This window comes from Astyanax mexicanus, chromosome 19 (assembly GCF_023375975.1).
Source record: "Astyanax mexicanus isolate ESR-SI-001 chromosome 19, AstMex3_surface, whole genome shotgun sequence".
Lineage (NCBI taxonomy): Eukaryota > Metazoa > Chordata > Actinopteri > Characiformes > Acestrorhamphidae > Astyanax > Astyanax mexicanus.
Window position 1 is genome coordinate 9,239,800 of NC_064426.1, and position 18,417 is coordinate 9,258,216.

Below are 18,417 nucleotides of genomic sequence, written 5' to 3' on the forward strand. Positions count from 1 at the left end.
CTGGCGTTTGAACGGTGGAGAGAGAGAGAGAGCTGTGTGACCTGAAGGGGTTTAAAAGTGATGCTGAGTTTCGTCTTGCTGGACAAGCAAGAGCTATTTCAGTTATTTGGCTTTTGCTACAAGCTGGCTTATAAAACGCTGTGGATTTTGCTGCCTATAACATTGTGCAGCTGCCGTAATTAACTTGGTCGATTTTATATATATTCAAATCAAATCAATTCAAACTGCATTCTAGCTATCTGTTTGTTGGATACAATTGCTCTCTATACTGTCACAGTATTTCATTTAAAATGTATAAAATATGCTTTACTACATGGAATACTATTTCAAACTGCAATTTATTTTCATTAACCTGCATTAAAAATGTGTTTGTCCTAAACTAAACATCACTATATGTATCTGAATAAAAAAATATTTTTGAACTAATATACAGTATTTACACTCTCTCGCTCTCTCTCTCTCAGCTTTTTCTGCAATTACACAAAAGACTACAAAATATATGATTTATATTGCAGAAATAAAATACATTTTTTTTTATAAAAATCTCATGAAAAAAGTCTCATATTTTGAAATTAAAACCAAACTGATGGCATTGTGACTTCTGTTTGTGTATTTTCCAAAGGTCTATAAAGTAGTATAAAGTACAATTTAAGACCACTGTCTCTTTCTCAGTTATCTGAAATGTTCTTAATTAGCTCATGATTTTATAGAAAGACTTGGATTAAAGTCAATGGTGTGACTTTCTTTACTCTCTGGGACCTGACATACAGCAAGAATACAGCAAGAAAAATAACATTTTAGAAGATATTATTATTGACAGAATGTGGTTTGTTGGTTAGTTGCAGCCACTTAGTAAAATGCATTGTTTATAAATTGTTTTTTTTTTTACTGGTGTTAACTTCCTTCATTACCCACACTATTTAAATACCAACACAAAAAAAGCCATTTTAAAAGTGGCCGTTTGTAGAATGAGCCATCTGCACTTTCAACGACTCTCAAACGACTGTGCTCAGTCCATGAATAAAGTACATTTAAAAGTAAAAAGACACATTTACACTTTCACTCTCAGACTACTATACTCATCACATGGCACATTAACACATCCAATGAAGACTGATACTAAGAAAAGCCTGTTTCTAATTTAATTCTAATTTTCTTTAAGCTTAATATCAAATTACTTTTGTTTTTCAAATAGCCCAAAGCTTATCAGATGTATGAAAGAGTTTGGGCACCCCTGATCATTTTCATGATTTTCCTTTATAAATCATTGGTTGTTTGGATCAGCAATTTCAGTTAAATATATCAAAAAGCAGATGAACACAGTGATATTTAAGAAGTGAAATTAACCTCCAAGCCTATTTTTACCTGAAATTATATACCCAAATATACTCAAATTTACTCTATTATGTAATCCAGAAGCAAATTCATTCAAAGCTTTTTTGCTTTTTGCATTTTCCTTTACAAAAATTAATTGAAAACATTTAAAATTATTTAAATGAACCTGTAATGGTCAAAATATGGTTTAAAAAAAAAGACGCTCTTTTCAAAATTTATTTTATTGTTTTAGATTTTAGGGACCACAAACTGAAGAGGTAATGCCCATGAAAGGGACAGTGTACAACAGCTTCTCCAAGTGTCTCCAAATGACTCCAACCTCTCCAAAATGAAAACTATTAAAAGCTAATTTTGCAGGGAATAAAGTGGTTATGTATTACTTACTCTTGATGGCAACATTTTCTATTGTATTTCTTTACAGTCTTTGACAAACTCTCATCCAACCACTCTCCAAGTAGCTTTCTGACTTCTCAAAGTAGTCTTTTACCTTTACCACAGATGACAAACTCTATATGCACTATTATATTAACTTAATTTTTTTTTTCAGTTTTTCTTTATTATAGAGCCAAATCAGAACAATAATAAGTGAAACAAGCCAGAAGATTCATTTCTTTGTTTTACTCTGCAAGATTTACAAACTGTATTATAAAGACAGAAATAATAATGTACAAATAAAACTATTTACATTTCTGCCTTGATACAAGATACAAAGCGCAGTATAAAAAATAGAAAAGTAACTAATAACAGCACCTATTTACATTTCTGCCTTTCTATCAAAAAAAAAAACACGTATTATAAAAGATATAAAAATTTCAATGTACAATAACTATCTACATTTCTGCATGTGTGTGTGTTTTTTTTTTTTTTTTAGAGGTCTTCATGCCACAGCTTGAAGCAGTTGCGTGCTGGTACGAGGCACAAAGGCACGCCACATTTTGCACAGAAAACTGGAGTTTTTGTTTGACGTCCGTCCTTTTTGCAGTGCTCACATTTCTTTCTTCCTGCAGTAGCATCAGTGCCATAGAATGCAGGCATGCACATCTCATCCTGGGCTGTCCGCTTGGATGGGCTTGAAGTTCTAGTGGGCTTTTCCTCTTTTGACTGGCCTTTAGGTCCTGAAACATCTTTTGATTTTCTGACAGTCTTTGTAAGTTCCATCACTAAGGCTTCTCTGAAGGCTTTTTGTGTGAGGGTGGCTTGTCCAGTGACGTCAGCCAGTTGTTGGTGCAGAATGAAGCTGTTAACAATCGCAATATCAATGAAGTGGAAAAAGAATGTCTTGTACCATTTTCTTGACTTGTGGAGGACATGGTAGTAACCAATCAGCGCATCTGAAAGGTCGACGCCACCCATGTGCTTATTGTAATCTTTTACAGCAGCCGGAATTGGTACAGTTGTGATATCCCACACACCTTCTTTGCTTTTTACCTTTCTTTTCACTGTGTCCCCTTTATAGGCCTTGTGCATTGTGGAACACATGGTAACCTCTCTCGTGTCCATCCATTTGACGTAGAGCAGCTTTCCTTGTCTGTACCAGCGGATGTCTCCTCTTTCGGCCCTCTTTGGAAGTTCATTATTTTTTGGGAGTGAAAGTCCTAGTTGATTGGTACGAAGGGTTCCACAAGCAAGAGTGTTTTCCTGCAGCAGATCAGAAAGAAGGGTTGGACTGGTGTAAAAATTGTCCATGTACACCATGTATCCATGGCCGAGTAATGAATAATCCAGGAGTGTTTTGACCGTATCATAGCTTAGTCCTTTTCCTGATGCAAAGGGACTTTTCCCTTCATACACAAAAAAATTCCATGTGTACCCACTTGCTGAATCTGCCAAAATAAACAATTTGAAGCCCCATTTAGTGGGCTTTGCCTTCATGTACTGCTTTAGTCCAGTTCTTGCTTTTGAAGCCACCATTCGTTCATCTATGGACAGTTCTCTCCTGGGTTGGAAAAAACTGTGGCATGCTGAGAGGATGTCGGTGTACAGGGGCTTTATTTTGAACAGTCTGTCATAATCCGGAGTTCCCTTCTTTTTCATGTTTTCTGCATCCTCCTCTGGGTCAGACAAATGGAGATTGCTTGAAATAGCAGTAAATCTCTTGCTGCTCATCACCATGGAGGGGAACTGAAATTGATAGAGTTGTTTCTTGGACCATAAATCCATGATACTCTTCACCTTTACCAAGCCCATGTACACAACAAGTCCAATGAAGGCATAAAACTCTTTTACAGTAACTGGGGTCCACTTTAGCTTCTTTCCACCTGCAGCTGAAATCTTGCCAAACTTGTTTGTGTTGTCCACAAGAGTTTGGACAACAGAAGAGCTGAAAAACAGCTGGAACAACTGCAGAGGTGAGTATGTTTTGCCTGGCAAAAGTTGTGGTCCTGGGGGTCGTTTTGGATGAAATCTGAAGAGACTGGGTTGTTTATCCTCATCAGTAATGTCATTCCACCTTTCCTCTTCACCCAGCTCCAAGACCCGAGATGCACCATTAACTTGCTTTCTTGGTGTTCTTGGTGAGCTGGACCTTCCCTGTGCCTTCTTATTTTTCTTAGTTGGGGTGAGGGTTGAGGTTCTACGCATAGGGGAAGGTGACTGCTGAGATGCAGTTGGAGTCGTGGTGACCGACCTACTCCGTTTAGGAAATGGCTCCCACTCCTTATCAGACCCAGATTCGATCCTATTAGAACATCCAAACAAACAAATATTACAAAAGTGATAAGTTTGTGGCACGAGATCTCGTGAGAAAATCTTAAAACGCTACAATATTTCTCGTCAAGCTTAAACCTGTTTTGCAAGAAGAAAAAAAAATTGGTATGAACTTTTAAAGAGGAATCTGGCAACACAGTAGCAATAGGGACGAGTGCGGCAGCTGAGCATTCGGAACCATAGACATCATATACATAGCTGCCATTTGCCATTAACCATGCACGTTAGTTTACACTGAGGAACGTGTTTAATACAACTATAACAATCACAACTCTACGGTTTGGTTTCTTACAAACGGCAGAGATGTATTTATAGTTTAGTATGCTGTTATACATTACAAATACCTGTTTTTAATGCTGAAATACTTTATAATATGATCTTTAACAAAGACAGACATATGGAATGGCATATTAAGAGTATAAATTAATTAATTCAACTTTTATATGTACAAACACATAAATACACGTACATAAATACACACATATATATGTGTGTGTGTGTATGTGTACAGCTCTGGAAAAAATATTTTCAGTTTCTCTAATTATGCTATTTATAGATGTATGTTTGAGTAAAATGAACATTGCTGTTTTATTCTATAAACTATGGACAACATTTCTCTCAAATAAAAATTCATTCAATTAAAAGTCATTCATTTACAGCAGTTATTTGCAGAAAATAAGAAATGGCTGACATAACAAAAAAGATACAAATCTTTCAGACATACACACACATGCATATATAATGTAATAATATAATAACTAATTTATACATGTATTAATAGGCCATACCATATGGCTGTCTTTGTTAAAGAGCATAATACAGTAATAAGTACTGTGGTAAGTATTTCAGCATAAAAGCACATATTTGTAATGTGTAACAGCGTCCTGAATCATTACTACATCTCTACAGTTTGTACCAAACCAAACGGTGTCAAAATTTACTGTGTAAACTGGTAGAGTTGTGATTTTTATAGGTGTATTTTACACCTTCCTCGGTGAAAATAAATGCAGGGTTGCCTCCTCCAATATGGCGGCCACACAGTCACGCCAGCTCCATTACACACGGCGTCAGTCGACGCAGCGTCTAAGTATATATATAATTTATGGTCGGAGCAGCTCTCAGCAGAAGAGGAAAATTCAGATATACACATAGAAGATGCTGCCGTATGTCTGGCTGCATTTGGATTCCCAGGGAAACCAATAAACCGTAACACAGTGACGGGCAAGACACGAACCATACTGCAAGTACTGTAAGGAAACCGTGCCGTTCACCGCGGCTAATACAAACAATGCTAAAACAATCTGCCCCAAGACCTAGTCTCTGCAGGAGACATAGTTAGTGCCCAAAGCTCTCAATCTCAATATTATTTATCTTTATAGACTCAATTTGTGAGAGAAACCAGTTTGAGCTTGCGTTATATATGATTTTATCAAATAAAAGGTTATTTTTCATTCTTTAAAACATTTTAAAAATCTCGTCTCGTTCTCCTGAACCCAGTAACGTTAACTATCGTGTCTCGTCGGTTTACCACTTAAAAACCTCGATAAAATATATATTTAAGTTTGGGGTTGTAGGTGACAAAATGTGAAAAAGTTCAAGGGGTATGAATACTTTTGCAAGCCACTGTATATGCATACACACACAAACAAACTGAAATATATATAACGTTATACACACACACACATATATATTATACTTATACGTACTGGTCAACAACAGAGTCCTCTCCCCACAGACAGGCCTCCTCTATGGCGGAGTCGAAGCTATCGCTGCTATCGTCGGAGTCTTCGACCTCCTCCTCTTCTTCCTCATCCTCCTCCTCCTCCTCTACGACCTCCTCAGAGTCACTCATCTTTTCCAGCTCTACAATGATCTCTGCCACCCCATCATAATCCTTTGCTTCAATGCACTGAGGGGTTTTAAAATCCATTTTCCTCGTTCTCTTGCAGTCCGCGGTGTGCGTAGTGCTGCTCTCCCGCGTGCTATCCCGAACTAGTCTTCTTTCTAGACCCCGCCTCTCTTGTGCGCGTCAACCTTACTTGGCAACTGATTGGCCGACAGATTTGATTGACGTGTCGTTTGAAAGAGCAGAGTCAGTCCTTTACGCCCATGTACGTTTGAAAGCGTCAGCCCAACAATAACATATGTTATTATCTGTTTTGAAATAGATGTAGTATTTTTTTGCCTTCTTTTTTTTTCAAGAACTCTTGTCACAAAAATGAGTTGATATGAGTTGTTTGTGTTTGAACTGCGGATTTTAAATAAAACTTTAGATAAAACGGTACATTTCGCCCTAAATGTTTATAAACACTGCCAAATATTAATTGTGGCCAGGGCATGTTAAGAGGTTTAAGTATTTACAGTTTTTGCCATTAAACTTTAGCATTAATGGTGTTAATATACACTGTGCATATAGCTTGAACAATGGACCACGACTGCAGAGTCTGATAAAACTTTCTGAAACTTTTTTTGCAGATGGTGAATTGAATTTTTTTTTAAAGTAATTTTACAAGCAGGTCTCTTGGAGCCCCCTTCATTCTTGTACTTTCAATAAATGCTATTTCTTGACTATATTGAAAAACTGGGGAAAAGGTTACTGGAAAGCATATGCTTCAATTTACCTAAACTAAACAAATTAATATTTTACAGTGTACTTATTTACAGTGTAAATATTAGTTGCATGCATGGTATTAAATCCTGTGTTTTCCACTGGTAACATTTTGTTTCTGGTTGTCTCTAGTATGCTTTGCTAAAAGGAGTTCATTCAGTGTATACATGTACCTGTATGTGGGGGGTGGGTTGGTTTTTGTACAGCTGCTTCATCAGCTTCAGTCACTGTGTCTCTTCGAGCGCAGTAATAAACAGCAGTATCTTCTGCTCTCAGACTCTTGGCCTCTAAGAACTGTGTTTCTGAAGGAACGTCCTCAGTCAGTACAAAGTGATCTTTCATGGAATCTGCATATTTAATATCAGAGCTACTGCCAGAGTTTACTCTCCCAATCCACTCCAGAGCTTGTCCTGGTTTCTGTCGTATCCAGTGCATATAAGCGCTGGTCATTGTAAATCCACTGATTTTACAGGAGATCTTCACAGTTTCTCCAGGTTTCTTCACCACAGCAGAAGACTGCTCAAGTCTGATCTCAGCATTTATAATATCTAAAAAACAACAACAACAAGAATCAGACACCAAACAATAATCCTGCACACAATGTATTCCTTACATGACAAAATATTTAAAAAAGCCTACCTTGTGTTAGCATCAGTAAAAGAATGCAGTACTGAAATGCAATATTTAGCCCCATAATGAAACTTTTTGATGGATTAAAATGTGAAAATTCAGTTCTGCAGAATGAAGTGATATGACCAAGCCTTGTATAACCATATATATTTGCATAAATACCCTTGACCAATAGAGCACCAGTGTATTAGCATCCAGTAGTGCAATTTGCATGAGAAAACAATGATGAGGCAGTGATCACCTCCTACTGTTCTAAGACAGTATTTAAATGTGTATAAAATGGGTTTCACTTCTGTTGTTTTAGAGCTGCCCTGCCAAAACAGTGGATTTCAGTTCCAGTAGAATGAGCTGTTAACAGGAGTAAGCAATCAAAATACAATTATTAATATCATACATAAATCTTAATTGAATTAAAGCTGATGTTCGTAAGTTTTAAGTTTTGGGATTTAGGGCCCTCTCTGGTCAGTCAATGTGTAATTGCACAGAGCATGCGGAAGAATCATTTTAACCCTCCTATTATGTTCGTTTTTTGGAACCAGCAGTGGTGTTCCCGGGTCATACTGACCTGTCGCATGTTTAACTATCCAAAATATATCTGAAAAAAATCCTATCAAGCAGTGTGAATATTGCATAACTAACTCCAATACTAGTTATTATCAATATAATTTATATTTAGTGTAATAGTGTTCCTTATCTCTAACAGTTGTTTTTTTATGTTTCCCTACATTATTACTTTTAAAAGACCAACATATAAAACAATAGTTCTAAATAACATTAAAACATAAAATTGTGTTATGTAACATAACATTCATGTTGTTTTAGTTTTAGTTTTTGAAATATGTGAGATGAACCATTTTCATATTATATGTTGATTACACTAATTAAGACAAGAAGAAGAAGTTTCATACTGAAAAAATACTTTTACAATTCTTTCTAGATCTAACTTCAAGACGGGTCAATTTGATCCATTACATAACAGGAGTTTTAAAAAATATGAGAAATATTTATCTATTTTAGCATTTTATAGTCTATTGATTTGTATTTGGAATCATATTCCATTATTTTTTTGTATTCCATTTCTTTTAATGAAAAATCAGATTATAGATGAGAGAGATTACCAAAGAATGGCCAGATTAGTTTGAACTAAGCAAAAGGTTGCAGTAAAACCCAAATAGCCAGTATATGTTATTGTGATGGGAACAAAGGATTTCAGTAGGCATGACATATAAAACAAAATGCATAGAAAATACACAGATTCCATTACTTTCATAGATGCAGGATAAAAAATACACCCTTATAAATTCTGCTTGTGAGCTTTGGTTAGGGGAGGCCGAATGGCAGGTTTACACACAACTGCAAGCTTCTGGCAGATCCCACACCTTGAGGTTTGCGGGACTTCAGAGGCACCATCAGCTTCAAATACCTGTTTGCTGGTTTGTAATGGCCTTTTAGCAGCTCCTCTCTGAATCAGATGAATTAGTCTTGCAGAAACCTTCCTCATTATGCCTTTTAAGCTTTTGGAAAATAAATCATATATTCATACCTTGTCCAAGGCATATTGCTTGAAACCTGTGCCATAATCACAGGGGTCTGGGTTTCAGTGATCTAAAGGGTCCTAAACACAATAACATCTATGAGTTTAAATGAAGAAAAAAATCTTTGTAAGACTATTTTATAATATTCTGTAATGCTGTGTACTTCTACTACAATAACTACTGCTGTTATTACCATATTTACTATAATTACTATTGGTACTATTACTGGTACTATACTAGTACCTCTTCTATTACTAATATTAATACTCCTGAGTCTAGTACTACTATCTAGTACTACTAATAGTTCTACTACTACTACCACCACCACCAACACCAGTTTCACTACTACTACTACAATTATTTGTACAATCACTACTAGTACTACTACAACAAGCTAAATATCATATTTTATATTATAATTAAAAAATCTTACTGTTTGTCATATACAGTACTAATGCTTATCTTTGTATTTTTCTTTATTTAAAATATTGTATTTTATAGTTATATTCTATTAAAATGTTATAGTCCTGCTGCTTGGGGAGGTTTTTGTGCTGCTTTTTGAATACCCTCCATCACTGTGTGTCTCTTGCGCAGTAATACACAGCTGTATCTTCAGTCTGCAGATTCTGTCCTTGTAATGTTATTGTGTTAGTTCCAGTGTCTCTGGAGATGCTGAACTTGTTTTTTAGTTTATTACTGTAGTCTGTGCTACCACCACTATAGATAGTTCCAATCCACTCCATAGATTTTCCTGCAGGTTGTCTGATATAACCTGTGCTCCAGCTTGTAACTGAATATGAAACTTTACAGTTGATGGTCAGACTCTGACCTGGACGCACCATCATGGAGCCAGGTTGGGTCAGTTCATTACAGTGAACACCTGTGGATCAGAGGAACCAGTATGGAAATATTACATACATATGGCTTATTTAAACAGCAATCTGAATGAGTGGAATCGGTTGTTTAAAAAGGAACTCACATAATGCAGTCACCAGCAGGAGCAGTAGAGCTGTAGAGAACATGGTTTGTGTTGAAGCTGGATCTGTAAGATCTTCTTTGTTCTCCAGATCTTAATAGAATAGGTGTCTCCTTTCCTATATATAAATACATTGTAACGTGAGGGGGCAGGGTCTGTATTTGCATTTCCTTATCTAGTGACCATTTAAGCCATTTAAGTCATAGAGAACGCTCTTCAAAATGCGTTTATGTGTTTATGATGACATAGCTTTCACATCTGTGAAGCTCCATTAATGCTGAAAGGTACATACAGGTTGTGGAGCTTCGAGTTGCAGGTATCAAATTCAAAATAAGTAAATATTTGCAAAAAAAAAAAAAAATACAGTTTATTAGTTAGTATTGGACATTTAATATTGTCTTCGTAGTGTATTTAGTTAAATATAGGTTGAAAAGAATTTGCTAATTATTGTGTTCTGTTTCTATTTACTGTATGTTTTACACAATGTCCCAACTTCGTTAGAATTTGGTTTGAACAAAACAAATCATATTGTTTATCTTTTATAGAGGCTTTGTCAGGGCCAGACAGGAATGAGACCAGACATGACAGGCTTATTATTTTTTTTTTTTACACATGGACACACTCGAAGAAGCTTTTGCTTTCTTTAAACTTTGACTGCCATTAAAGCATAAAAAAGCATTTTGATCAAGTGGTCATCAAGTCAAGTCAAGTAGTTTTATTGTCAATACTGCATATGCACAGGACATTGAATTGAAATTACGTTACTCTCCTTCCCAAAAATTACAGCAAGTAGAGAAAATAGATATAATGAAAGAGAGAATGGGAGACACTATATGTTCAATACAGCAGGGACACAAATAGACATACATGAGACAGAAACAAGGTGCAGTAGTGGTGGGGGTGAAATAAGATATATAAATAGAAATAAAAAGAAATAAGATATATAATATAAAAGAGTGGGAGACACTATATGTACAATAAAACAGAACCAAACAGACATACGTAAGACGGAAGACAATAGTGCAATATTGATGGTGATTGAGATGGAATGACAGTATAAATAGAACCTGTATAAACAGTAGTGCAAATATGGTATATAGCTTAAGGCTGGTAAAGTGAATGAGTGCGTAAAGTTCTTAAAGTTCACAGTTTTTGGGGAATTAAAGTGTGTATGACAGTGCAAGTATAGCAGTAGTGGAGGTATTGGGTGTGTAGTGCAGGTCCGTTTTGAAAAGTTCCAGTACTGTGTGTGTGTGTCATCTTCATTCATCCCATATAAAAAACAATCCTGTTTTGACAGATCTGTCCTTGTGCTTAATTATTCATCTTTTCTCTTTAACCCTTTAAAATGCATTGTCCAGTGTAAGGGCTACAGATGTAGCTGATACAAAAAAAACAACAAAATAAAAACCCTTTTTCTGCAGTAAGAAAAAAACTTATTTACATTGTGAAAAATTGAGGGATTTGAAATCTCCTACAGGACACTTGGAGAAGCAGCCTGTTTTCTCTCCACTTAATAATTCCAGATCAGTAACAGGTTTAAAAATAGATGTAAAAACTAGCCAAACATATAACAAAACTAAAGGTTTAGAGGAAATTAGCTGTTGCATTTGTATTCAGGAAAATATTGATTTTAAAAGAGCCAATTTATTATTTTATTCATTTTATTTTAACATTAGCAGATTTACTTAAATATATACTTTTATATTTTCTATTAAAATTACAATTATGCTTTTTAGTAATGTCCCTTTCAAATGTGAAAGCTTTTTATGAAATGCTTGAACAGAAATCCTCAAGATTTAGTGGTGTAATATCAGGCAGACAATTGAAAAAATTGAAAAAAAAAAACTTGCAGGGTTTTTGTACAGCTGTCTGTATGAGTTCCACCACAGTGAGTCTCTAGCACAGTAATACACTGCAGTATCTTCAGGCTTCAGTTGAGTCATTTGCAGGTCGAATTTTGAGTCGTCCTTGCATGCTGTGAATCTGCCCTGCACTGCCTGGGAAAATTTTTTAGTAGAATCAGAATAATAATAAATAATCCATTCCGGTCCTTTACCAGGAGCCTGTCTGATCCAGTGCATGCCATAGTCCCTCACAGTGAATCCACTGCATCTACAGGTGAGTTTGTGGGATCCTCCTGGAGCCACTGCTACTGACTGTTCAGACTGTGTGAGAACAACCTGAGAGTGAACACCTGAACATAAAAAAAAAAACATATATTAAAAAAAAACACATTAAAATAAGTCCACTGTGTTGTTATGAGTCCATACTGGACCTGCTAACAGACGTACATGTTATAGTCAGCAGCTGAATCAGCAGTAATGATATGGAGAACATGGTGCTGGTGTGATCAGTTAAAGATCTGCACATGCGTCTCCAAAATCCACTCTATAAGTAGAGATTTGTCTTGAAATTTGCATAACCATGTTGTAAAAATGATGGAAATACACTGATATAAACAAAGCATTACACGTTTGATTTTTAAGTGAGGGGCGCACCCTGCTGGAACTGAACTGAAACACTTCTGGGGCTTCTTAAGAAAGACCCTCTTTTTAGTGGAACTGCCATAAAGAAGCTACAAAAAATATATGTCTGTTATAATTATTATAAATATCTTTTTGGCATTTAAGATGCTTTACTTTGTTTTACATACAACCCCAAATTAGAAAATGTTAGGACAAGAACATAAGGAAAAAATAAATAAACAAATAAATAGACATATTAAAATAAATTACAATAAATTAATAAAATCATTTCACACAGTATGAGCTCATGTTATATTTTATGTAATGTCTGATTAGTAGTTAATATACATTGATTCCTGAATTCCATCATTTCTTAATTCATTTTAAAATGTCTAGTTGTGTCTCTAGTATAAATGAATGCAATTTTTGTCGTTTTTATGTGAAAAAAAATTGCTCAGGTGTTTCTGTATAACCCTGCTTTAGATCACTGAATTACTGGTCTCTGAAGAAAGAAAGGTTTTGGCTCTTGCTTATGAATATTCATACATGCAAATTTATCACCTCTGATTGGCTTACAGCACTGCAGCAGAGAATGCCTACCTGCCTTCCCACCACAGTCAATTTTACAGCTGTAAAACTCAAAGGACAAAATGTTTTCAGAGATACAGCCTTAGTAGTAAAAATACAGCACTCAGAATATATCGGCCGGGAAATGTTTTCAATATTTGTTGTACTCCAGCTCTGCAGCCCTTCACTGATTAACATTAACACACTCAGAATCTGCTTCTATAGTAGCTATAGCTCTATAGTTTGTGCCCATCACATTTTTATATTCATAAATTAGTACCTGTCATATTACCCATAGTTCTCATTAATCCTCTGTACTGTTTTGTTCTGTTATTTGTTATTTGTTTGTTGTTTGATTGTACTGAGTGGGTCAACCCGAGTAGGATGGGTTCCTCTCATCATCATCATCATCATCATTTATTTATTCACACACACATGTTCAGAACAACAAGACAAACTTCAACATTTATATCATGTGAAAAGGGACACCCTAGGAAGCTCAGGAGCTTTTGAATGGGGCCCAAACACAGAGATACATGTAACCCCCCCAAACCCCACCCCTCCCCCCCAATCCCCACACCCCCCACAAAAAAAAAGGAAATACCCCAAAACAACCCTCCTACTAAATTCCATAGTCTTTCACTTTCCAGTCATATAGTCTAATACAAATACAGAGAAATACAGTGTTAATTCATGATCATATTTGAGCATTTTCCAAAAGTACAGTCTAGTATAGTTCAATTTCAATATGTAGAAAAAATCAATATTAATTCATATTTAAGCATATTTCAACAGTAGTCGTCTCCTTAATCTCCTTTTAAAAACATGTATAGTTTGAGACATTTGTAAATCTATATCAATATCATTCCACACCTGCGGACCTTTACAAACTACACTAAGACTAGTACATTTAAGTTTCCGTTTTTTCCCCATGATGTAGTGCTTTTTCCTAGTCTGGTAAGCATGTGAGGGGAGGTAAATTGGAACTAGATAACAGAGTCTATCATTTAGCTTGTTTACTACGGAATACATAACACAAGCATTATGAAAAATATTAAGCTCAGTAATTTTCAGAAGACCCAGTTTACAAAAAAGTGGATCAGACGGGGCATCAGAACTAGCCCATGAAATTATACGAATAATTTTCTTCTGCAAAATGTGTAGTTGTCTCAAGTGACAAGAAAATGTATTACTCCAAATAATATTACAATAATTCAAATGAGGTTCAAATAATGTCCGGTATAATGTTAAAAGTGCTTCACCGGGTAAAAACTGCCTCAATTTGAGAAATAATCCAACATATTTAGATAATTTCTTTATTAATTCATCAATATGACTCCTGAAATTTAGGAACTCATCCATATGGATCCCCAGGAATCGAGTAGATGACACTCTCGTAATAGGACTACCATTTATTTCTATTTTAATGTGTTCCATGTTACTCTGATTTCTTTGTGAACGAAATATTATAAAATTTGTCTTTTTTATGTTTAAAGATAATTTATTACATTTAAACCATATATCAACTTTGTTTAATTCATCATTTAAAATGTTTACTAAATAATTTATATTTTTATGCGACAGAAATAAATTTGTATCATCTGCAAATAATATTTTGTGTAAAATACTTGAAGAAAATAAAAAGTCATTTATATATAAAATAAAATAAAAAGTAGTGGTCCTAATATAGACCCCTGGGGAACACCATATTCCATTTTTTGGTATTCGGACTTGTGATTGTTTATAGCGACATACTGTTTCCTTCCATATAAGTAGCTTTTAAACCAACTAGCTGCTATACCTCTAATACCATAATATTGCAGTTTTTGTAGTAGAATTTCAAAATCAATGGTATCAAATGCCTTCGAAAGATCTAACTGAGTCTTGGTTCTGTGGTGCTGCTCATAAGAGGCGTGGACCAGTTTTTCCTGTAAAGCGGCTTTGTGGCAACCTTTGTTGTAAAAAGCGCTATATAAATAAAATTGAATTGAATTGAATTGAATTGCGTGTGTGTGTTTGTGTGTGTGTGTGTGTGTAGTTTAGCTTAGTTGTGGTGGTTCCCCTGATGGAGCATTATTCACCCTCTTGGTGTTGGGTTAGAGTTATTGTCTTATGGGAGAATCACTGCTTTTTTGGCAGTTTTTCGTTTTTGATTGTACCTCTTGTTCTAAATAAAGCTTAGATAGTATCAAAAGGTCATTTATTCTGTGGTATAGCTCAAATATTGTAATGTTTTATAAACACTATATAGTATATATACTATAGTGTATAGTTTTTTGGGTGAAAGTCAAAAAATACACAAAAATAAATTCAAACCAATCAACAATTGTTGTTTTACCCAGTTTTACAACCCTACAGTGTTGAATTAACTCTAAAATATTAACACTAATGAGAGTTACATAGGGTTAATATATCATTTCATATGGTGTTGAATTAACTAAAAATTTTAATTCACGTGGTAGAGTTATTTTAACACTATAGTGAGTGGGACCATATGTTATCTAGGACAGTGTTAAATTAAACTCTTACAGAGTTAATTTGACACCGTCAATTTTGCTGTGCAAATGAATGTAAGATATATGATTTTATATATATAGAGAGAGTAGTAGAGATGCCTAATGTAAACTGATATAATACATCTAATACACACTAATCATTTATTAGAATAGAACAGCAATCTGACGCTGGGCGCAGTGTTGATGTGTGTACTCCTCTCCTGGGCTTTCTCTGTGGAGGGTTTTTGTACAGCTGTCTGTATGAGTTCCATCACAGTGAGCCTGCAGCACAGTAATACACTGCAGTATCTTCAGGCTTCAGTTGAGTCATGTGCAGGTAGAAGTTGGAGCTGTCCTTGGATGCTGTGAATCTGCCCTGCACTGCCTGGGCTGAGCTTTTAGAGGAATCAGAATAATAATAAATAATCCATTCCAGTCCTTTCCCAGCAGCCTGTCTGACCCAGTGCATCCTGGTGCTGCTCACAGTGAATCCACTGCAGCTACAGGTGAGTTTGTGGGATCCTCCTGGAGCCACTGCTACTGACTGTTCAGACTGTGTGAGAACAACCTGAGAGTGAACACCTGGTAACAGAAACAAAATAAAGATTTTTAAATTAATTACTAAAATATAATAATGAATTATAATCTTAAATTTATTTTTTTTAAAGTGTGTGGAACTCACGAGACGTTGCTGCAAAGAGCAGCAGTAGAACTGGAGGGAACATCATTGGATCTAAAGTTGGTCAGATGATCTTAGTGGAGTCAACACTTTAAACAGGATGCTCCTCATAAGTCTTCTAGTTTTAAAGGGAAGTGTGTGCATTTAATTTGCATGAGCCTGAGCCGTGCAATTTAATATGTTTTGTTCAGCTGATTTAAAATCACATTAAGGAGAACAACTTAAAGTATTGTTTTTTACAGTGTAGCTGAAATGATTACAGCTGGTCGATTTGATTTGCTCAGTAACAGTTCTCACAGTGATGGTCACTTTAAGATGTCCTATTTAAATATTTTGAATGAGCTGTTAAGCTGTTAAGCTCTGACCTTAATAAAAGTTAAAATGCTGGAGAAGTGGATGACCTTTCACAACATGACAATCTTCTATACATTTCATGTATTTCATCATGTATTTCAATAAATTACAAATGGATAACTGCACACATATTAACCAAGGAAGTCAATTTGTGCTTTGAAAATATGAGCTTTACAGTTTCTCAAGACAACAAATCACCATGATTGACATGTTTGAGGAATGATACACACTGGAGTTTACATGTGGATCAAAAACTTAAACATTAATACAATTTAGAAATTTAGATATTTTTTTTTATATATACCAAGAAAAATGTTGTTTCCTACACATACAACCTCAGTTTCAAAAATGTTAGGATGGTGTTTAAAATGTAAATAAAATTAGAATGCAATGATTTGCAAATCTTTTACACACATTTCCTTCAAAAACACAACATACAACACATATCAAATGTTGAAAGGAAGAATTTAACTGTTTTTTATTGCTTTTATCTTGGTGGCGATGACCAATGATTGGAGGCAACATGGTCAGTGCAAAGATCAGAGGTTGTTCGCAATTTTGCACAATCCCAGATTAACTTTGGTCTTCATTACAGGAACTTTGAAAGCTTTTTTCTCAAGAACTTTTTTGGAGAAAAAGTTACTATGCCATGGCCAGCCACATTGCCATTCACACTCTGTTTTTAAAATATGTATACAAAATCCTCAGGAACTGATTGACGTTAATGCTACATGGGATGGATTATCACAGGACACCATTAGGAACCTCAACAACTCCTTTCCAAGACATCTGACATGTTGTGTTACATGTATTACATACTGTATGTGTAATATACTACTTTTATTATGTGTAGCTTAATAAATATGGCCAAAAGTTGTCTATATCAGTCTGAATATCATTTATTGTTCCTGGTAGCTGTTACACTGCAGAATAGCATTTTAATTGGACACTTACTTCTTGGGGTTATTCTGTCTTTCTTTAAGAGTTTTTTTGTGTCATATGTGGGTTTTTGGTTTACTGGGCTGCAATGTGCCAAAGTTTCTGTTTTCCATTATAGAGCCCATTCTGTTTCATTAAATTAATATTTTTTTTATCTATTATATATTTTGGTCTCATTCTACAAGAAGAGTGTCAGCTTTCAATTAAAAACAATACTGGGTCTTGAATTACCATTCAGATTTTCTTTTTTTATAAAGACATATTTAAGTAGTTGGACGTTTGGGGCCCTTTTTTAGCGACAGTCAAGCCATTAACCACGCACCACACAGCTTAATTTAGGGTATTAGTGTATTTTGTATTATGAGGATACAAATACATGCAAAAGGCATGTAATAGTTCTCTTAATTTATGATGGGTTTGTTTTAAGCATAATGTGTAATAAACCAGTAAATGGTAGATTGCTATTTTAAGTGTGCACTGCTTCTGCACTTCTCAGCAGAGGAAACTGATCTGTCTTATGGGTGACTGTTTACAGGGTTCAAATCAGTCAGTGGTGCACTTGTGTTTAATGTTGCTAAGATAGTAATACTATACTGTACCTGATCAGACCTTACTTCCAGACCACTATGCCCATTAGCACAGATACATATCCATCAGCGTATATGGTATTTATATGGTGCAGGTACAAGGCGTAAAAATTAACTTTTCCCTGAGTGTAAGATAGAAATGAGCAAAGTACTCGTATATGACTAATGTACCTGAAAAATGTATAATGGTAGCAATGAGGTCATAATATTATGCTGTACATAATGGTATGATCTCTTATGGTGAATTAGCGGCAGAAAGGCTTAGTATATTAAGACTTATATTAGTCTACGCACCACAGCGCACTTAATAATCTAAATAAATTATTCAATTTTATTGTCAATTGCACTACCAATAACACATCTACAATAATATATTTGAATGCTGTCTCTGGGTTTTTGTATGATGGGTGCATTAGTGTGTATCACTGTGTGTATCTTGCGCAGTAATACACAGCTGTATCTTCAGTCTGCAGGTTCTGTCCTTGTAATGTTATTGTTTTAGTTCCAGTGTCTCTGGAGATGCTGAACTTGTTTTTCA

General features: G+C 35.2%; 1 protein-coding gene and 3 gene segments (V, D, J or C); all 4 read right to left on the minus strand.

The window, feature by feature from the left end:
* Positions 1–1,538: 1,538 nt before the first annotated feature.
* LOC103040202 (piggyBac transposable element-derived protein 4) lies at positions 1,539–6,038 on the minus strand. The gene is made up of 2 exons (XM_007242509.4): positions 5,748–6,038; positions 1,539–4,012 (listed from the first exon to the last, which is right to left on the minus strand). The coding sequence occupies exons 1-2, from the start codon at positions 5,969–5,971 to the stop codon at positions 2,203–2,205; spliced, it is 2,034 nt and encodes a 677-aa protein (XP_007242571.2). The 5' UTR covers positions 5,972–6,038; the 3' UTR covers positions 1,539–2,202.
* A 767-nt stretch (positions 6,039–6,805) lies between these two features.
* Positions 6,806–7,382, minus strand: LOC103041119 (immunoglobulin heavy variable 1-69-2-like). The segment is given in 2 exon segments: positions 6,806–7,197; positions 7,289–7,382. Coding segments are annotated over 2 exon segments (447 nt in total).
* Positions 7,383–9,386: 2,004 nt separating this feature from the next.
* On the minus strand, positions 9,387–13,121 carry LOC111190154 (Ig heavy chain V region 914-like). The segment is given in 3 exon segments: positions 9,387–9,694; positions 11,850–11,987; positions 13,106–13,121. Coding segments are annotated over 3 exon segments (462 nt in total).
* Positions 13,122–15,591: 2,470 nt separating this feature from the next.
* On the minus strand, positions 15,592–16,090 carry LOC103040825 (Ig heavy chain V region-like). The segment is given in 2 exon segments: positions 15,592–15,902; positions 16,003–16,090. Coding segments are annotated over 2 exon segments (357 nt in total).
* Positions 16,091–18,417: the final 2,327 nt, after the last annotated feature.

Coding starts and splice junctions, on each gene's coding strand:
- LOC103040202 (XM_007242509.4), bottom strand. CDS start 5,971: ATGGATTTTAAAACCCCTCAGTGCATTGAAGCAAAGGATTATGATGGG. Junction 4,013..5,747: donor GAGGACTCTGTTGTTGACCA/GTACGTATAAGT, acceptor ATGTTCTAATAG/GATCGAATCTGGGTCTGATA.